The 22,118-nt window shown below is 40.1% G+C and overlaps 1 protein-coding gene, 1 long non-coding RNA gene and 1 pseudogene across 3 annotated transcripts in view; 2 read left to right on the top strand and 1 right to left on the bottom strand.

Moving 5' to 3' along the window:
- PAPOLG (poly(A) polymerase gamma) overlaps positions 1-575 on the bottom strand; it is a 31,052-nt gene extending 30,477 nt beyond the window's left edge. For both annotated transcript variants that reach the window (XM_058278609.1, XM_058278610.1), the window contains exon 1: positions 321-575. In XM_058278609.1, coding sequence (XP_058134592.1) covers positions 321-337 — 17 coding nt within the window. In that variant the 5' untranslated portion in view covers positions 338-575. The remainder of the gene's footprint in view (positions 1-320) is intronic.
- Positions 576-661: 86 nt separating this feature from the next.
- Positions 662-22,118, top strand: part of LOC139436754 (uncharacterized) — a 42,049-nt gene continuing 20,592 nt past the window's right edge. The window contains exons 1-2 of the long non-coding RNA XR_011646109.1: positions 662-759; positions 11,257-11,405. This is a non-coding gene — a long non-coding RNA (uncharacterized lncRNA). The remainder of the gene's footprint in view (positions 760-11,256; positions 11,406-22,118) is intronic.
- LOC101434830 (small ribosomal subunit protein uS15-like) lies at positions 21,157-22,017 on the top strand (annotated as a pseudogene).

The following is a 22,118-nucleotide window of genomic DNA, read 5'->3' as shown; positions in this document are numbered from 1 at the left end:
GAGACGGGCTCGGGCAGTGCTAAGGGTAGGAGGGTGACCGACAATTTCTTCCTTCGCAACCTCGTCTGGGGGTGCGCTTAGAGGCGGGACAGTCAGGGACAGATGGGACTCCCAGAGTCCCTTAATCAGTGCAGGGGTGGCCAGGTGAGCCGCGGGTGTTGGGAGGTGCCCTTGCCGACCGGCCCGGAGCTGGGAAGGAAATCGCCGGGGAGAGCTTCAGGAAAGGCGCGAGTGGCAGAGAACGGAAACAGGGCCCCGGGCCGATGACTCCAGCCCACCCCTCTCCGCCTTGCCCCCAACTGCTGCCCCCCACCACTTACGCAGACATCTCTTTCATCGCTTCCTGCGTCCCCCCTCAGGCGAGTGTCTTTCCCGCTGGAGTCCTGTCCTTGCTCCTCCCTTCTCCTGTCCACTTTCCTCCACTCGCTTGTAGCTCGCTTATTCGCTCACTTAACCACTACAGCCGAAGCATCCAACTGAGTACTGAAAACACCACAAAACCGGCTCTATTTATGACAATACAGCGCGGCCGACGCCAATATGGCGCCGCTTCCCAGCCTGCCCCTCGCCCCGCTGAGGCCCCGCCCCCAGAGGCCCGGGCCCGCCCGCGCCCCGCCTCCTCCGCTCTTGGGTCTCTGGGCGCTCCGGTGGCCCCGCCCTCAGAGGCCTCGGCTCTCCCGAGCACGCCGGTGAGGAGGAGCGTTCCGTTTCCTCTTTCGTGGGTGGGACTGTAAATCCAGACAAACCGCTTGGAAGGCGGTATGTTTCACTTGTTTCTCTAATAAAAGCATATATCATATATATATTTTTAAATGACAGCCTTACCTAGCAGATGCTATGTAACTCTTTAATTTATCCCACATCTTTAATTTAGTCATAGTCACACATAATCAGTCGCCTGTGGAGATTTTGTCGTTAGAGGGTCGCATCCAGGAAAGTATGAGTTTTTCACAATTATCCCAGGAAAAGCAAGTTTGTAAATCGAGGCTAACTTCACTTTGCCTCTAAGTACCACTCCGTGATTCCCGAGAGTGTGGCAGTCAGCGGAGCAGAGGAGGTTCAAAGTTACTGCTGGCAGTTCGCAATGGGAGGGTAAGTGGAATTTGGAGAGTCTAGTACACAAATCCAAGGTTGAATCAAAATCTTCTCACACTTTCAAATAATAGAATCATGTTCCATATATGTGTGTGAGGATGAAGAAAGTAATGACGAATTTTAAAATGTTAAAGGATGGAAATTTAAAATATTCTTTACAAGGCAAAGAATGTCAATAAGCCAGTTATTGGAATGTGATTCAGATTCACGGTAAATACAGTATTCATTCATTCATTCAAAAGTACTTACTGAAGACGTAATAGGTGCCTGGAGGCCCTGTGTCACACACCAGTGATAAAATGGTGCTAAAATCATATGGATCCTTTGACCTTAGGAAGTTATATATAGTTAAATATAAGTGATAGCCTTTAGTTGTAGAACTAAAGCACCTATTACCTGTTAGGCACTGTGCCAGGCACTGGAGAGGTTTAATTTCTGCCTTAAAAAGAGTTCACAGTCTAATGGAGGAGAGCAGATATATACATAGCTCATAGCAATACAGTATAGTTTATGAAACAGACTGGCTCAGGGTATGGAGAGGCCAGAAGGGGGGTAGCTAAACTTGTGTGTGTGTGTGTGGTGTAATGGGGCTCATTAGGGGCTTCCTGGAAGAAGGGAATGCTGCCTAAATTAGCACGACGTAGGTGTTGGGCGCAGGTGGGAAAGAGAAGGCAAAACCTATCCAGACAGCATAAAGTAGTCGCTAACATGGGCTTTGGTGCAAAGCAGACCCAAATTTGAGTTCTAGTTATGCTATTTATTAGTTTTGTGACCTCAGGAAAATTAACCTTGAAGAGCTTTTTGTAAAATGTAAAATGAAGGTAACAGGAGAATTATGTAGAATTTTGTAGGACAATTAAATGAGAAGGGTATGTATAGGTAGTATGAAATTCAGTCTAAAAATTCAGACATGCAAGAAATACCACTTTATTTTCTAGATGTAACTTGATTTTTGACTCTAAGCCCCTCATTCTTCTAAGCTAGAAGACAAAGACTTGGTGGTCCTGGGTGCCACCAACACCCATTCTTGGGCTGGCACCAAGGCATTGGGAGAGGTGGAGCAGAGTATGTACATTTGGTACTGGGCCCTGATAAATCCACTTTCCTGTCGTCTTGGACTTTGGGCTTGGAGGTTCTTTGCTGCTCCCAGGCCATATCTGGTCCTCTGTCCAGATGTGGCTCTGCCACAGAGGTCTCTGCCCAGATGTACCTAGTTCTCCCCACCTATCCTGGTCTCCCCAGTAGCCTAGGCAATCTTGCCAGTCTGGGAGAGAGAAAGCCTCCTTTCCTTTAGGTTTCTAAAGTTCTTTTTAGGGCTTAGACAGAAAAATTTGCAGGCTGATTTTGCTTTCTACCTGGTGTAGAACATTTATCCCAGTGCTAGGCACACAATGACTCAATTAATTTGATTCATTTACATTTATTGCCATAACTATTATCATTTTTTCCTTTTTGTTTATGCATTTATTGCATTAATATTTCCTTTCCTCATTTTTTTCTTTTCTCTTGTTTTAATTATATAGAATACTTAATTTGCAATTATCTACCGTAGTAATTTGGAAGGGAGGTAAACTCTGCTTTTAATTCTACTAGATCAGTGAAATGTAAAAGTATTTTAAAGTCAGCCTTGAACCTATTTATCTAATTTTTAAAATCATTATCAGAACAATACTCACACTGTTTTAATTTTTTTTTTCTCATTTTCCTGTCTTCGTTAATCTACCCAGGTTAAATGCTAATCCTCAACTTCCCTTTCAATAAAGACACTTTCTTTCAAGGAAGAATACAGTTTTTTGCAGTCTACACTGTAGCTATTTTTTTTTTATTACTTTTTTGTGTTGTGCTATATTGAGTACCTTCTTATTTCTATCTGGATATTTGTTTAAATCTATTTTCCTTCTGGTTACCATGCAGTTAAAATTTAACATTCTTAATATATAGCAATAATATTTGGTTTGATACCAACTTAACTTCAATTGTAGCTCTATTTTTTAAGCTGAAACTTTTCAAAATACAAAAATGAGTGGATGTCTCTTCCTTCCATGCCCCACTCCACTCTTGTTCTTCAATGAATCATTAACAGCTGGATATGTACCCTTCTAGAATGTTCTTGGTATACCCAAAACCACATTTAAACATGTACCAGATTAGTATTATATTTTTCTTAATTTTGAAAAAAAAAAAAGGATTATACTACAGATTCTGCTGTGCCACTTGCTTTTTTTCTTAAACTGAAAATCATCAACATCTTTACATGTCAGTAAATATATACCTACTTTATTCTTTTAAACAGTAATATGGTATTCTTTGTCATAGATTATATATAATATATTGTCATAATATATTTAACCAGTTCCCTATTGTCTCAAATTAGTTTATATTATGTTAATAAACATCTGTTTACATACATCCTTCTGCACTTGTGTCACTAGTTACTGAATCGATTCTTAATAATGGAAATACTTTATCAAAGTAAAATCTATATATTCCAAATTGTCCTCTAAGAAGGTTACACCAATTTACTTCCAACAATATGTATGTGATGATCTCTTTCCTTAACACCTCACAAATGCTGGATATTATCAGTATTTTTATACTCTTGAGAATTTATAAATGTAAAATGAATTTTTATACTCTTGAGAATTTATAAATGTACGGAAAGGTGGAGAGGATAAACCATGTACCTATCACCTAGATTGAATGAGTTTTAGAATTTTTCATGCTTCACCTATTTTTTTGTTGATGTCATTTAAAGTAAATGCAGATGTCATAACATTTCATTCCTAAATATTTTGATAGGCATCTCTAAATAAGAACACTTTCCTAAAAAATGAAATAATATTAATCTACTCAACAAATTTCCCCAGTCCCCCAAATGTGTTTTATACCAGGTTTGTTCATACTAGAATCTAATGAAGAACCATGATTGCATTTGGTTGTTGTGTCTCTGAAGTGTATTTAATCTGGAACAGACATCCTCTCCTGGTCACCACCCTCCTCCCCAATCCCAACTTTTTATTTTTCCTATGACATTGACTTGGAGACATCAGGCCAATTTTCCCTAGAATGTTTCAACTTCTGGATTTTTCTGACGCTTCCTTGTGGTGTCATTTAACAATAACCCCCAAATTTTCTATAACTGGAAGTTGGCTCTAAAGGCTTGATTAGATTCAGGCTGAACACTTTGGCAAGACTACTTCAGAGGCTCCTTATACACTTCATATTACATCCTATCAGGAGGCACATAGTGAAGCTCTGGTTGCCCCATCGTTAAGGATTCAGATTAAGATTGATATCTGGTTTAAGTAGTGTTATGGGTTGAATTGTGTTCTCCCACCGAAAAAAAAATGTTCGAGTCCTAATCCCTGGTCCTGTGAATGTGACCCTATTTGGAAAAAGGATCTTTGAAGATGTGATTAGGTAAGATAAGACTAACCGGGATGAGGGTGGGCCCTAATTCAATATGACTGGTACCCTTATAAGGAAGAGAGATTTGCACACAGATAGACATGGGAGAATGTCATGTGATGACTGAGACAAAAATTGAAGCCCAAATATTGTGAGCAAACCATCAGAACTTAGGAAGAGGCAAGGAAGGAGTCTCCCCTAAAGATCTTGGACTTTAGCCTCCAGAACTGTGAGACCATAAAATTCTGTTGTTTTAGCCATTCTTTCTGTTGGGACTTCTTTACAGCAGTCCTAGGAAAATAAGACTGGTGGTAGCAGTCATTTGGAACTAGCTAGTAATCTCTGGAGTGATACCTTTGGCACTAGCTGTATATCTAGCTCCCCTTCAAACTTTCATGTAATGGTGTCAACATCCATTGATAATTCTTGCCTTCATTATTTCCTTAGGGGGTTTCAAGTTGTGATTTTCCAGTTCTATCATTCTATCTACATTTATAGTTGGCATTTTTATGGGAAGAGGAGCTCTTTTTCATGAACTGGGATGATTTGGTTACCCTAGAATGCAATTCCTACTGTAAAGGAAAAAATATATATATATATTTTTCCTTTTCAGAGTAAAAACTTAGTGTAATAGCCTGCAATAGCCACTTCCATAGAGCTTTTTGCTTGTTTGCTTGGTTGTTTTATTCCTCCCACTTTTTTTGAGTACCATATAGACTCTGGGTATATTGATTAATGTGTTTCAGTCAGTCATTATTGTTTTGATGCTAAAATTGTGCCAACTTTGGCCTGTGTCTTCCTCTGTCAAGTTGGTTCTTCTGTCAATCTTTAAAAAAAAAAAAATCAATATGATAGGTTGGAAAGTGGTATATCTTTGTAGTTTTAACTTGCATTTCCCTAATCAGTGGTGAGAATGAGCATCTTTTCCTATTTTACCAGCCATTTATATTTCCTCCTCAGTGGCTTGACTATTCATATCTTTGGTCCATTTTGCTCTTGATATAACTGTATTCACAACAATTATCAAGAATTGTTCCTCCAAAGTAACTGACTCATTATCAGTGCCTTCCATTTGCAATTTCCCTATGCTTGAATTCTTTCTCTAGGTTATATCTGCTGCTCTAGAATATCTTGAAATAGTCATAAAAGGGTACATTTTTTTCTGAGTTCTGGCATATTTGAAAAGGCCCTTCTACTAAATGATAACATTTACTTCAAAGCTTGGTAAATGTTCCCCTGTTGCAACCTGCTAAGTCTTAGACACACATAAGGTTCTTTTTTTTTTTTTAAAGGTTTGTTTTTATTTTTATTTATCCCCTTCCCCCTGTGGCTTGCTTGCTGTTTGCTTTCTATCCATTCACTACGTGTTCTTCTGCTTGTCTCTCTTTGTTGTGCCATCTTGCTGCGCCAGCTCTCCGTGGGCGCGGGCCGTCAGCTCTCCACGGGCGTGGGCATGCAAATCCAATCCTCCCATACTGTAGACAGGAGCCCAAACGATTGAGCCACAGCCGCTTCCCCCATAAGGTTCTTTTTAATTTTTGAAGCTTAAAAATTCCCCTCAAATAAGCCTTTATATGACAGTATTTTCCTAAAATATGTCTAGAACAAAAGAAACATTCTCAATTTTCTTTTTAAGATTTTTTAAAAAGATCAGGTAAGTTCTTTTTTTCCTACTTTAAAAATTGTTACAGCTTCTGCTCCACTAGTGTGCTCTCTTTTGTGGAAATCATTTAGGTATACAGAGTTGTAATTTGGGAAATATAAAATGTCAGTGCATGTACTTTAGGAAAAAGCCATCTCCTTAAATTATTATCTTAGCTTTTATTATCTCCTGGGTTGTTTACTTGTCAGCAGAACAGGAACCATATTTGTCTTGCTCACCAGTTCATCCTCAGCATTTAGTAAGGGGCTCTATAAATTTTTGTGGAATGAAATTATTTCAACTGTTATTGTCTCTTGTCTCTTGTTATTGTCTCTTGTCTCTTTTCATCTCATCATCTCTGTCTTTTTGCCCCCAAATTGAAAGAATACCTCAAGTTTCCCTTCTTTCTCACTTAGAATATTCTGATATGTCTGAGTGTTATACATTTATTCCATTGAAAGTTTGTCAACTATGTTTTTCATCTCTGGACAATATTTCATGAACTCAGAGGATTTCCTCTTGTTGACAGATTGTTGCAGTACAGTATTGTTCACACCTGTCATTAGTAGGTCAATATAGTGGGCTATGACCAGCATTTTTTTTTTTAGGTTCCAGGAATGGGGATTGAACCCAGGTTAAAATTAGTGAAATAATGAAAAAATGAAATAGAAGAGTGTGGTGCGTCAGGTAAAAATGATCTTAGGAGTTAATGCTGTTTTGCTTCCACATCATGCCAACTGAAACTACTTTCCCATTTTGAATCAGCAAGAGGGGCTACACTAAAACTTAACTTCCCACAGGATGGCTTTCTACCACCTCACAGAAGGGGCTGCGTGTTCTAAGGGAGCCTGAAGGATACAGGGTTTTCCCAGGCAACTCTTGTAAACAGCTGGCACCTAAACCCATTCACCTTAGCTCTAAATAATCTCCTTTGTCCACATTCTGACAAGGTTGCTTTCATACACATATTCTCTCAGAAGGTATCATCCCAGGAAGGGGGGTGGGAATGCCCCTCTACTGGAACACATAATACCTGACCTTAGCACCTGTCTATCTGGAATGTTGGGAGGATCGCAGGGCTATGCCATCTTTTCTTACAAATCATTGGCTTGTCCCTATGAAGGGACATCCCACTCACTTTGAACAACAAAAATAAAATAAAATATATGGTTGACTTTGCTCTCAATTGATTCATGCTCAGTCTTAGTTGATTTTTTAAAAAGATTTATTTAATTTCCCCCCTTCCATCTCCCTCCCCCCACCCTGCTGTTTTTGCTGTCTGTATCCATTTGCTGTGTGATCTTCTCTATCTATTTCTCCTCTTGGTCTTCTCATTTTTTTCCCTCTAGGATTCACCGGAATTCAATCCTGGGGACCTCTGATGTAGAGAGAAGTTCCCTGTTAGTTGCGCCACTTCGATTTCTGGTTTCTGCTGCACTTCATCTTGACTTTCCCCTTCTTCTCTCTTTTGTTGTGTCATCCTCTTGCTGCGTGACTCACTTGCATGGGCACTGGCTTACCACATGGGCACTCTTGCCACATGGCACTCAGCTCATCATGGGGGCCCTGGATTGCCACATGGGCACTGGCTTACTACGTGGGCACTGGCTCACCACGTGGGCACTGGCTCACTGTGCAGGCATGCTTTCCCTTCTTCTTTTTCACCAGGAGGCCCGAGGGATCAAACCCAAGTCCTCCCATATGGTAGGCAGAAGCCCTATCCCTTGAGCTACATCCGCTTCCCCAGTTTTAGTTGATTTTGAACAAATAGGAGTTGAGTTTGATGTTGCCAGAAATGGATATGGGTCTACAGACAAATTTTTAATAGTAGGACATCAGATCCAGATGAAGAAAGAGAACAAAGATCTGGCAGTGATGGCATTTCAGAAACGTATCAATGTACTGTTATAAAATTGGGGCAGAGAAGCAGAGCAGAATGGGGAAGGCAGAGCCATAGCTGAAGCCCCTTCTCTATCAATGTGGGTAGGGTTATGGGGAAAAGGCTCCCTACTCTTAAAGGTTTTATTCATGGATGGTCAGTATGTGCCTTTGTGGGGCCTCAGCCCACCACTGAGTGTGTTGGAAGATGGAAGGGTCTCCCAAGTGTTGCAATTCCTCACAGGCCTCTCAACTTGATATTCTTTCAGTCCTCTGTCATAGAGGGGCCTCTATGCCCCATGTTGGGTATCAGAGGGCATCTTCTAGCATCTCTTGTCTACACCCACAATCTGTTGTCTCCTCTCATAGCAACTTGGCCTTCTGTGGTTTGGTTTTATTTTGCTATCCAGTTCAATAAGGATTGAATTTTAGCAAACATTCTTTAGAATTTTTTATGTGAAATTTTCATCATTGATGCAGATATATTTGTTTGAATTTTTTAAAAAAAGATGTATTTATTTATTTATTCCTCTGCCCTTCCCCCCCCACCCCCACCCCGGTTGTCTGTTCTCTGTGTCTTTTTGCTGCATCTTCTTTGTCCACTTCTGTTGTTGTCAGCGGCACGGGAATCTGTATTTCTCATCTTGTTGTGTCAGCTCTCCGTGTGTGCGGCATCATTCCTGGGCAGGCTGCACTTTCTTTCGTGCTGGGTGGCTCTCCTTATGGGGCGCACTCCTTGTGCGTGGGGCTCCCGCATCACCCCTGTGTGGCAGGGCACTCCTTGAGCACATCAGCACTGCGCATGGGCCAGCTTCACACGGGTCAAGGAGGCCCGGGGTTTGAACCGTGGACCTCCCATGTGGTAGGTGGGCACCCTAACCACTGGGCCAAGTCCGCCACCCCTGTTTGAATTTTTAAATCAATTTGGTGGATTGAAAAAAATTCTGATTTTGGTGTGAGGGTACATTTTTCTGTACCTAGAATAATATGTAAAGCCCGGAATATTCTTTAAGCAATTAAGAGCCCTTGATTAGATCAGTTTGCCACAAAGAGCACAATTTCATGGGTCTGGATTTTCATGGTTTGTGCTTGTGGGGGGAGGCCCCCTGGGTTTCCAAATATTTTCTTGTATTTAAAAACCTGCTAGCTTCATTGGAATACTCTTTGCTCTGTGCGTTTAGATGCGTCAAACCAAGCAAGGTAACAATCAACAGCTTTCCTGGGAGGCGTTTTTAACTCCCCTAAGTTAGGGAACTCAGCACTATGTTTCTTCTCCACACATTCGGAAGAGCAGAAAAAGTCCGTACACCAATTTTGAAACTTTTCTCAGGAGCTCAGGGGATTGACATATAAACTCAGTGGACAGGGCAGATAGGTTCCCTGCTTCACTCCAAATTGAAGCCAAGATTAATTACGGTATTCACCTGTTCCTGAAACGGATCCTGGCTGTGCGCTTCCTGAAGCAGCACGAATCCTGCAGTTCTCTGCGGACTCGCTGGCTTTGATCAACTTATTCTGTCTCAGCAGGCCAAAACGGTAGCCACAGGACACAAGTGCTTAGTTTACAATCATGTTAATTTTGCTTTTTGTTTGTCTTTAGCAGTTGGAGATTAATGAGTAAAAAGGGTGTTTAAATTGCTTTCTTCTAATCACTCGGCTGCATTGTCATTGGCAGTTTTATTACTTTGATTTCCTGAATCAATCAGGTATGCAGTTTCTTTGTCCAATATAGGTTATGTTGCAGGAAAAGACAGACCTACCAGGAATTATTGCTGGGGGTCTGGATTCCATGAAAGGCTATTGTGAAAATACTTGGGTTCTTCTGTAGGACTATTTATGGGAGGATTTTACTGCATCTGTAATAAATCAGAAATATGTCCAAAGTACTTGACAAAGAATACTGCTATGCTGTGTTTTCATAATTAGGGAAACAAATTAACCTGGCTCTGAAGGAATGGTGAAAAATAATTCAGGATTTGAAGTAAAGTCTTTAGAAGATGAGATCATTGCTGCTGCAACTCCTAATTCTGTCTTCTGAACTGAGGAAAACAAACTCCATTCCACTGCAGGCTTTCTTCAGGGTGTGTTTGCTGTCGTGTACATAAACAAACCAGCCTTGATGATTCTCTCTTAAAAAGACTCCATATCAAAGAAATCCGCCTCCAGTCTAATACATTTTTAAAGGTATTTTTGCTGTGATTTTTCTAAAACATTTTAATGGAGGTTTTGTTTCTGAGAAAATGTGTATGTATAGTGAACTGAGTACATTATTCCTGGCAGTGAGGGACAAGGTTAGCTTTGCTTTAATATAGAAATGATCTTTCTAAAGTGCAAAATTGATCATAATACTACTTGAATTTAAAATTCTTTAATGTTCTCAGTAACTTCTGAATGATGTTCCAACAAGTTTACCAACATACCTCCCTACTGTGAGCTTCTCTTGGAAAGGTGACGTCTTCCTTCATCGTTGTACTATCAGCTCCTAACTCCTAACACAGTGACTGGTTGGAAGGAGGCATGCACTGAAGTGATGTTTGAAGTATGGAGGAAAGAATTTCATCTTGGAGCACTGACATGAAGATGCACTCTTGGGTCTATACAGTTGTCCCAAGTACATAATGAAATTTCTGAGGACTTCTAGCCTGGCTGATAGGTGGCACCCATTTCCCAAGCCCAGTAGGGTTCTTCACCTTCCAAATCTTGAGGAAGAATATCTGAGAGATTGCTATTAGGAGAGAGCTTGTGGGACTCTGATGTGTGAAGGACAATAAAGATTGACACTATGGTACTGGGAGCAGAGATAAGAAAGGAGGAGTGGGACCTAATGCAAACAGGTTGGATCCCAGGAGTAATGGTGGACATGACTGTCTACATTGGCCATAGGACTTTGCAGATGCTGCTGTGGCAGGTTACATATTCTAAAGATCTCTGTACTGATGTATATCTGATCCCACACGATCTCCTTAAAGTGGGATGTGACACTCCTCCATTGAGAAGTGGGCTCTATGTGCAACCTTTGAACCTGAGTGGACTTTTATTTTTTAGGAGGTACTGGGGATTGAACCTAGGACCTCATATATATGGGAAGCCGGCACTCAACCACTGAGCTACATCCATTCTCCAAGCAGACTTTTGTAACTGCCTCAACCGATAGACTGGTGAAATGATGCTATGTGATTTCCAAGGCTAGGAAGACATAAAAGCCTTAACAGCGCCCCTTGTCTCTCTCTTAGGGCCCAAGCCTTTGCAATTCTGAGCTGCCATGTAAGAAGTCTGATTACTCTGAAGCTGCCATGTTGGGGAACCATACAAAGATAGAGTGGGATTCTTGAGGAGTTTCAGTCTCCAGTTACTGGATTTCCCTAGCCCGGGTACCAGACAAGTAAGTAACAAAGACTTTGCAGTAATCCCAACCCCTTCCAATCTGACTGCAACCTCATGAGAGACCTTGAGCAGAACTGTCCAGGTTAGCTGCTCCAGATTCCTGATGGAAACCATGAGAGGTAAAAATGATTATATTATTGTTATAAGCCATTAAGTTTTGGGTGATTTGTTATAAACCCAAATTACACTTGGAATTTTTTTTTTTTTAACCATTTGGAGGTGACTGCAATTCAGTCTTCAAAAAACAGGAATCTGGAAGTGGATTTGGCTCAATTGACAGAGTGTCCGCCTACCACATGGGAGGCCCAGAGTTCAAACCCAGGTCCTCCTGACCCGTGTGGTGAGCTGGCCCACATGCAGTACTGATGCATGCAAGGAGTGCTGTGCCATGCAGGGGTGTCCCCCATGTAGGGGAGCCCCACACACAAGGAGTGTGCCCCATAAGGAGAGCCACCCCTTGTGAAAAAAGTGCAGCTTGCCCAGGAGTGGCACCGCACACACAGAGAGCTGACACTGCAAGATGATGCAACAAAAGGAGACACAGATTCCCAGCGCCGCTGACAAGAATACAAACGGACACAGAAGAACACACAGTGAATGGACACAGAGAGCAGACAACTGGGGGGTGGGGGGAGCAGGGGAAGGGGAGAGAAATAAATAAAAAATAAATCTTAAAAAAAAAAAAGAAAAAACAGGAATCTAGCAAAGACCATGACAATTGTTTGATCTCTAAGAAGGAAGGCCTTCAAAGTTGGACCTACCAAGAACTGGTAAGTTGTTAGGGTTTGGATTCCATAGAGCAGTTAGTTATTTTATATGAATTTGTATTTTCATGATGTTAAGATTTTTAACTCTTAAGTAAAATAAGTAAGTGTATCTTGTTAAAGTTATTATGCAACCCTAAGCATCTGAGACACAAGGAACCCTTAATTGATTTTATAGCCGATAAGGGGATGCACAGTGGCTTCAGCCTCAGATTACATGAGCTTGAGGAGGGGAGGCAGTGGGGAGTGTGGATCCCAAGCTTGGCTCAGTGATTATCAGGGCACTAGCTTGTTTTAGAAATCACAACTTACTTAGGCTTGATGAGGGACTGGGAATAAGCAAAGAAGGTTGGAAATTTATTGTTAAATCTGTAAAATAGGTAAAATTCCCTCAATGCATCCTACTTGATTTTCTCTATTTCCTGCCCTCTCCTTCCTATATATATTCTTGTCCAATCCAGAATGGGGGACATTCTAGAGGACAAATGACTTGTTTTCTTCAACAAATCAATAGTATGAACAAAAAAGGGAAGGGGACTGTTACAGGAAAAATGAGACCTAGGAGATAACCATTCCCTCCCCCCACCCCACCCCCAAATGACCAGTGTTACTGAAACAGAGCGATGGAAGAGAGAGTGGTATGAGAACAAGGAGAGAAGTGTGTGTGTGTGTGTGTGTATGTGTGTGTGTGTGTGAGATCAAGCAAAGCCTTCCAGGGCATGGCAAGAAGCTTGTATTTTATTCTAAGTATAATGGGACATTCCTCAAGGTTTTAAGTAGGAGGAATGACATTATCTAATTTATGTTTAGAAAGATCTTTCTGACTATGGTGTAGGGAATTAATAGTGGAGGAGGAAGAGTAAAAGTGGAGAACTAGTCAGAAGACAATAGCAGGTAAGAATTAATGGCGGTTTGGAGTAGGGTAGTGTGACAGTTTGATATTATTTATGAATTCCAAAAAGAGATATTGATAATGTTTGTAAACTGGTCTCTTCTTCTGGGTGTGATACCCTTTGATTGTATTGAATTCAGCTAAATGCCTTTGATTAAATTATGTTAAGATTAAGGCTTTGAGGAAAGTGGATGTGATTCAGGGAATAGGGCCTCTGCTTACCATATAGAAGAACCCAGGGTTCAGTCCCTGGGGCCTCTTGCTGAAAAAGAAGAAGAGAAAGTGTGTCTGGGTGGTGAGCTGAGTGCCCATGTGTTGAGCTGAGTACCTGTTTGGCAAGCCAAATGCCCATGCAAGTGCCCACGTGGTGAGCTGAGTGTCCGCGCGGCAAGCTGACGGCCCATTCTAGTGCCTGTGTGGTGAGCAGAGTGCCTGTGTTGGGAACCAAATGCTCATGCAGCAAGCTGAGTATCTGCGCAGTGAGCCAGTGCCCGTGCAAGTGAGTCATGCAGCAAGATGATGACACAACAAAAGAGAGACAAAGGGGAGAATCAAGGTAAAGTGCAGCAGAGACCAGGAACTAAGGTGGTGCAATTGACAAGGAACCTCTCTCCACATCAGAGGTCCCCAGGATTGAATCCCAGTGAATCCTAGAGGAGAAAAGACAAGAAGACAAAAAAGAGAAATAGATACAGAAGACCACATGGCAAATGGATAAAGACGGCAAAAAAAAAAAAAAAAAAAAAAAAGCAGGGCAAAGAAGGGGGGGGGAGAAAAAAAAAGATTAGGGTTTTGAGTTGACCACATCATTAGGGCGACTGAATTTGAGTCCCCATCCCCTTTGTGGGTTATATAAATGGATACTCAATCAAAAACACAGGGAAAGAGATACACAGAGGAATAAAAGGTGCGCCATAGACACGGAAGAGAAGCCTGTGGCCCTGGGAAGAGAGATAAGCCATTTGCCTGATAGTTTACAGCTGATCTTGTAAAGAGACCAGAACAGCTGAGCCCAGAAAGAAATGAGCCCTCCAGCCTACAGCTGAACCCTTGCAGACATCACCTGCTGTCTTGCTTCAACATGTGGCAACAGACTTTGGGTGAGAGAGTACCTCTTAAGGCACCTTGAGTTGGACTCTTCGGGGCCTTGTAACTAAAAAGTTTTACCCCAAATAAATACCCTTTATACAAGCCAACAGATTTCTGGTACTTTGTATCAGCTGGCTGACTAATATGGGTGGGAACATTGGAGATGGACTGAAGGGATGCTTCAAAATTGTTCTGAGAGTAGAGCTGAAACAATATGTGGCTGGATTGAGTGGGAGTTAAGGATAAGGGAAGAATCAAGGATAGCGATCAGATGTTTGGTTTGAGCTATCGAGTGAGCATAAAGCCATTTACTGAGATGGAGAAGACTATGAGAGGAACAGATATAGGGGACGAACCAAGACTTCTATTTTAGACGTCTTAAGTTTGAGAGGCATATTAAATATCAAGTAGACATGTCAAGTAGGAGTATACAGTGTATAAATGACATTTATGTCATGGAACTAGGTAAGATCACCTACAGAAAATATAGTTGAGGAAAGACGAGGGCCTAGATTAAACCCTGGGGCACTCAAAAATGGCAAAGTTCAGTAGAGAATTAGGATCCAGCAAAGAAGTTGGAGACAAAATAAACGGCCATTGAAGTAAGAGGAAACCCAAGATAATTTGATATTATATAAGATAAAAGGAGAATATGTTTGAAAGAAAAGGAATGAAGATTCCTCCTTTGGGAATCTGCACCAAGAGAAAAAACCTACAGATAATAGATATTTGAGGATTCTCCCAAATAAGCTGCTGGTTCTCTAACTTCCTCCAAAGATAACGAATTAGCTGTTTTTTTTTTTTTTAAAGATCATGTCATAAAATAATGGATTTTGACATCTCTGAGCTGTAAATAACATAAGCATAAAGCTATACAAACTTGCAAATTCAAGCAAAAGAAACATGGTGTAGACACATTAACATCAGAGAAAATAGACTTTAAGGTAAGAAATATTCCTAAATATAAAGGGGACACTTCACAATGATGAAAGTTTCAATTTACCAGGAATTTGTGTGTTCTTAATGAATATAAAATCAAGAACTATAATGCAAAAATAAGCAAAACTAAAAGAAATGTAAGCAAATTCACATTAATAGTAGAACATACTTCTCTCACAACCTGATAGGATATGTAGACAGATTTGAGCATGATTAAACTGCTCAATGAAACAATGTACCTACAACTGCAGAATATATACCTTTAATATACACATGAAACATTTACCAAACTTGACCATAACCTGGGACATAAATTTCAAAGGATTGAAATAATAAGATACAGTCTATAACTATAGTGAATTAAGCTGTAAGTTGATAACACAAAGAAGACTAGAAAATTCCCATATGTTTTGAAAAAAAGCAATGCACTTATAAATAACCCATGAAAAGGGAAAGAAATCATGATGTAAATTTGTAAATGGATATTAAAGTATGTAGGATATATCTAAAGCATTATGCTTTGAGGGAAAGTTATAGCCTTAAAATGTATGTATTAGAAAAGAAGAGGCAGAAATATTCAAGTCATATAGTAGTTGTTTCTATGGTATTCTGAAGGAAGAAGGGGATATAGAGATGAATGAAAATAGTCTATTGCAACATTCAGATTAATAATAAAATAAATTAAAATCTCATACAAATAGAGAAAAAGAAAAGAAGAAACAGTAAAAAGCAAAGATCTAAGCAGCAAGCTGAAGAAGTTAAAAAATGAATGACATGGGAAACGGACTTTGGCCCAGTGGTTAGGGCGTCCGTCTACCATATGGGAGGTCCGCGGTTCAAACCCCGGGCCTCCTTGACCCGTGTGGAGCTGGCCATGCGCAGTGCTGATGCGTGCAAGGAGTGCCGTGCCACGCAAGGGTGTCCCCCGCGTGGGGCAGCCCCACGCGCAAGGAGTGTGCCCGTGAGGAGAGCCGCCCAGCGTGAAAAGAAAGAGCAGCCTGCCCAGGAACGGCGCCGCCCACACTTCCCGTGCCGCTGACGACAACAGAAGCGGACAAAAGAGACAAGACGCAGCAAATAGACACCAAGAACAGACAACCAGGGGAGGGGGGGAAATTAAATAAATAAATAAATCTTTAAAAAAAAAAAAAAAAAAATGAATGACAGATCTCAATCTACTCAAACTGATTTACAGATTCAGTGTAATTCCAATAAAAATCCCAACAGCCTTTTTAAAAAAATCCCCCCACCCCCCCTTGCAGCTTGCTTACTCTCTGCTCTCTGTGTCCATCCATTGTGTGTTCTTCTGTGTGTCTGTATTTATTTTTATTTATTTCCTTTCCACCTTGCAGCTTGCTTGTTGTCTGCTCTCTGTGTCCATTTGCTGTGTGCTCTTCTATGTTTTTACTTGTCTCCCTTTTTTTGTTGTTGCATCACCTTGCTGAGTCAGCTCTCCATGTTGCTTGTGGGCTGGCGGCTCTCTGCAGCATGCGGGGTGAGGCTGCCTTCACAAGGAGGCCCTGGGACATGAACCCAGGGCCTCCCATATGGTAGACGGGAGCCCAACTGATTGAGCCACAGCCACTTCCCTCAACAGCCTTTTTCTGCAGAAATGGAAAAGACAACTATCAAATTTATTTAGAAAGGTAAGGGGCCCCAAATAGCTAAAGATGTCTTAAAAAAGAAGAATGAAGTTGAAGGACTCTCACTTTCTGACTTAAAAGAATATTACTAACAGAGATTAGAAAGTTGAGTGTTTTATACTTGACAGTCTTGAATTCATCTGCAAGGTGACATTTTTCCCTGAGGGGAAAGGAAAGAGAAAAAGTAGGGTAATACATCAGATTGGCAAACTCTTAAATAAGAATAACTTTTAATTGGTCAAAGATAACATAATATATTTTGCCACTGATCTTTCCACAAGAGTAGGTATTTGCTTTTATTATGAAATAAAGTTTTATTTCTGGTAAACATTTCTTATTTACAAAGGGTAAAAAAAAAGTATATTACTAAGCTACTGTGGTAAGAACAGCATGGTGTTGGCATAAAAACAGACAGATTGACCAATGGAACTGAATCTAGAACTCAGAAATAGACCCTCACATCTATTGTCAAGTGATTTTTGCCAAGGCTGTCAAACCCTCCCAGCCGGACCATAATGGTTTTCCACAAATGGTGTTGGGAGAACTGGATGTCCATATCCAAAAGAAAAAAGAAGGACCCCTATTTTACACTTTATTTAAAAATGAACTCAAAATGGATCCAAGACCTAAATATAAAAGCAACAACCATACAACTTCTAGAAAAAAATGCAGGAAAACGTCTTCAAGATCTTGTGGTAGGCGGTAGTTTCTTAAACCTTAGACACAAAGCATGTGTAAGAAAAGAATTAATAGATAAATGGGACCTCCTCAAAATTAAACAGTTTTGCACCTCAAAAGACTTTGTCAAAGGGTAAAAATGCAGCTGATTCAATGGGAGAAAATATTTGGAAATCACATATCCAATAAAGGTTTAATATCCATGATACATAAAGAGATACTATAACTCAACAATAAAAAGACAAACTACCTGAGTGAAAATGGGCAAAAGATTTGAATAGACAATTGTCCAAAGAAGAAATACAAATGACAAAGAGACACATGAAAAAATGTTCAATATCACTAGTGATTAGGGAAATGCAAATCAAAACTACAATGAGATATTATTTCACACCTATTAGAATGATCACTTTTAAAAAGACAGAAAACTACAATTGTTGGACAGGATGTGGAGAGATAGAAATGCTTATTCAGGGAAGTGGATGTGACTCAACTGATAGAGCACCCGCCTACCATATAGGAGGCACAGGGTTCAAACCAGGGCCTCCTGACCCATGTGGTAAGCTGGCCCACATGCAGTGCTGCTGTGCACAAGGAATGCCCCCACACAGGGATGTCCCCCGTGTAGGGGAGCCCCACATGCAAGGAGTGCGCCCCACAAGGAGAGATGCCCTGTGCGAGAGAAAAAAAAAGTGCAGCCTGCCCAGAGTGACATAGCACACACCGAGAGCTGATACAGCAAGATGACACAACAAAAAGAGACACAGATTCCTGGTGCCACTGATAAGAATGCAAGCAAACACAGAAGAACACACAGCGAATGGACACAGAGGGCAGACAATGGTGGGGCCGGGGAAGGGGAGAGAAATTAAATCAATCAATCAATCAATTAAAAAAAAAATAAAACCAATATGTTTTTAAAAAATGCTTATTCAGCTCCTGTGGGGACTGTTTGGCAATTCCTGAGGAAGCTGAATATAGACTTGACACATGATCTGGAATTACCACTACTAGGTATATACCCAGATGAACTGAGAGCAATGACATGAATAGATATCTGGACACTGATTTCATAGTGGCATTATTCACAATTGCTCAAAAATGGAAACTACCATGGTGTCCATTAACCAATGAATGGATAAACAAACTGTGGTGTATATACACGATAGAATATTATGCAGCTGTAAGAAGAAATGAAGTTGTGAAGCATATGACAACATGGATGAACCTGTTGACAAATGATAACATGGATGAACATAATGAACATGTTGAGTGAAGCAAGCCAGGCACAAAAGGGCAAATACTATATGATTGCACTTTTGTGAGCTAAATATATTGTGTAAATTCATGGAGTTAATAATTGGAATATAGGTCACAAGAAAATTGAGGGTGGAGAATAGAAAACTGAGGGTTAATCTGTGCAGAATTGGTAAAAAGGTTTTTTGTAAATATTTGGAAATGATGGAAATGGTGAAAGCACACCATAGTGTTTGTGACTAGCAGAGCTATTATATGGGTATGACAGTGGTTGAAAGGGAAAGTCTAAGGGCATGCATATTACTAGAATTAAAGCTTAAAAAATGTAACACGGGATTGTAAAATATAGTGAAACCTCATGTGAAATATGAATATGGGTAATATTGCATATTCAAGACTATTTTTTACAAAATATAAGCACAAATAAACTAGAGAGATGAAAACAGAATAACAGCTGTGTATGGCAGGGAAAGCATAGAGAGATTGAGAGGTAATGAGGTTTTTTGTTTGTTTTTATTATCATTATTGGAATAATGAAAATGCTCTTATAATAATTGAAGTGACGAATGCACAACTATGTAATTATACCAAATACCATTGAGTATACACTTTGGATAGATTTATGCTTTATTAATATGTATCAATAAAATCGATTTGTTAAAAAGTAATGAATAAAGATATTTATCTAGACATATCCTAGAGGAATTTCTGAACTCATCCTGAAAATAAAGGAATGAATTGCTTACAAGGGGAAAAAAAAGGACAAGTTAAATCCAAAGATAACTGAAGGGAAAAATAATAAAGAGCAGAAATTAATGAAATAGAAGAGAAACATACAATAAAAGGAGCAACCAAGTCAAAAGTTGGTTCTTTGAAAAGACTAATAAAATTGATAAACCCCTGTTAACATTGATTAATAAAGGAAAGAAGGCACAAATAATATTATCAAGAATGTAAAAGGGAATATTGCTGCAGATCCTATAGACATTGACAAATCAGTAAGAAGACAGTGTGAACAACTTTATACCAATGAATATGAAAGTTTAGACAGAATGGACAATTTTCTAGAAAAAAAATGTCTTCTGAAAAGAGACGTAAAGAAGAAATAGAAACTCTCAATAGTCCTACATCAACTAAAGACATAAAATCTGAATTAAAAACATTCCCACATTAATACTCTGGACCCAGATGGTGTCACTGGTGAATTCTACTGAATTCACTCAGAGAATGAAAAAAGGAAAATTTTCCATGAGGCCAACATAATCTAGATCCCCAAACCTGAAAAGGACATTATAGAAAAGGGAAATTTCAGATCAATTTCACTCAAGAACATAGGTGCTGAAATCATTCATTCATTCATTCATTCATTCATTCATTCATTTATCCCCACCCCCTTGTTTTTTACTTGCTGTGTCTATTTATCTTCCTTGTTTCTTTAGAGGGACTGGGAACAGAACCCAGGATCTCTGGTGTGGGAGGGAGTCACTCAATCACCTGAGCCACCTCCGCTCCCTGCTTTTGTTGTGTCTCTTTATGTTTTTCCTCCCTGCATCTCTTGTTGTGTCATCTTGTTGCATCAGCTTGCAGTGCCTGCCTGTCACATCAGCTCCCTGTCTTAGGAACCTCTGCTCCCTGCTTTGTTATGTCTATCATTATTTTTTTTTCCTTCTTTGTGTCTCTTGTTGTGTCAGCTTGCCATGCCTGCCCATCATGCCAGCCTGCTATCTCTTTTAGGAGGCACTGGGATCTGGACCAGCAACCTCCCATGTGGTAGTTGGGAGCTCAGTCACCTGAACCACATCTGCTTCCCTAGATGCTAAAATTTTAAATAAAATAACCAAACAGAACCCATAGATATATAAAAAAGGTAATGCATCATGATTAGGTTGGATTTATTCCAGAAATGCAAGATTGGCTTAACATTAATCAATTTAATTAACTGTATTAACAGAGTAAAGAAAGCATATCATCAATTTAATAGACACAGAAATCATTTGGTGAAATTCTACATATATTCATGATTGTAAAAAAGAATCTAGCACTAATGAATAGAAAGAATCAATGGATCTTTCTTAATCTGATAAATAGTTCTACAAAAATTTTACAGCAAACATCATATTAAATAGTAAAATATCAAAATCTTTCCCCTTGAAATTAGAACAAGACAAGGATGCTCAGTATTATTATTTTTTTTAACATTATTGTAGCAAACACAAAAGGCAAGAAAACAACATAAAAAGTTTACAGGTTAGAGTAAAAGAAAGGAAAAAAACTGTCATTATATGCAACTAACATAATTGTATATGTAGAAAACTCAAACTAATCTACAGATAAATTATTAGAATTAAAAATTAAAAAAATTAAGGCACACGCATTACAGATAAATTATAATTTAGCAAGAGTTTTGGATACAAGGTTAATATATGATAATCAATTGTATTTCTAAGTACTATCAATTCTCTTTTTCGCTGCCTTACTGCTGCCATCATGGATCACATGCATGCTCCTGGGAAGGGCCTGTACCAGTTGGCCTTGCCCTATTGCTGCAGAGTCCCCACCTGGCTGAAGTTGACGTCTGATGACATGGAGGAGCAAATCTACAAACTGGCCAAGAAGGGCCTGACTCCTTCACAAATCGGTGTGATCCTAAGAGACTCACATGGCGTTGCACAAGTACCTTTTGTGACAGGCAATAAAATCTTGAGAATTCTTAAGTCCAAAGGACTTGCTCCTGATCTTCCTGAGGATCTTTACCATTTAATTAAGAAAGCTGTTGCTGTTAGAAAGCATTTTGAGGGAAACGGACTTTGGCCCAGTGGTTAGGGCGTCCGTCTACCATATGGGAGGTTCGCGGTTCAAACCCCGGGCCTCCTTGACCCGTGTGGAGCTGGCCGTGCGCAGTGCTGATGCCGTGCCACGCAAGGGTGTCCCCCGCGTGGGGAAGCCCCACGCGCAAGGAGTGCGCCCGTGAGGAGAGCCGCCCAGCGTGAAAAGAAAGAGCAGCCTGCCCAGGAATGGCGCCGCCCACACTTCCCGTGCCGCTGACGACAACAGAAGCGGACAAAGAAACAAGACGCAGCAAATAGACACCAAGAACAGACAACCAGGGGAGGGGGGGAAATTAAATAAATAAATAAATCTTTAAAAAAAAAAAAAAAAAAAAAAAGAAAGCATTTTGAGAGGAACAGAAAGGATAAGGATACTAAATTCTATCTGATTCTGATTGAGAGCTGAATTCACCAATTGGCTCGATATTACAAGACAAAGCGAGTTCTCTCCCCCAATTGGAAATACGAATCATCCACAGCCTCTGCCCTGGTTGCCTAAGTTTGTCTTTGTACTTAGAATATAAAGTCATCTCTTAACATAAAAAAAAAACAACTATCAATTATCAAGAAAATGAAATCTTAAAAATACCATTACAATAGCATTAAAAAGACAACAACCCC

Source organism: Dasypus novemcinctus, chromosome 17, assembly GCF_030445035.2.
Source record: "Dasypus novemcinctus isolate mDasNov1 chromosome 17, mDasNov1.1.hap2, whole genome shotgun sequence".
NCBI classification, from domain to species: domain Eukaryota; kingdom Metazoa; phylum Chordata; class Mammalia; order Cingulata; family Dasypodidae; genus Dasypus; species Dasypus novemcinctus.
Note: the sequence above shows the minus strand (reverse complement) of the source record. Positions and strands in the feature narration are given on the sequence as shown.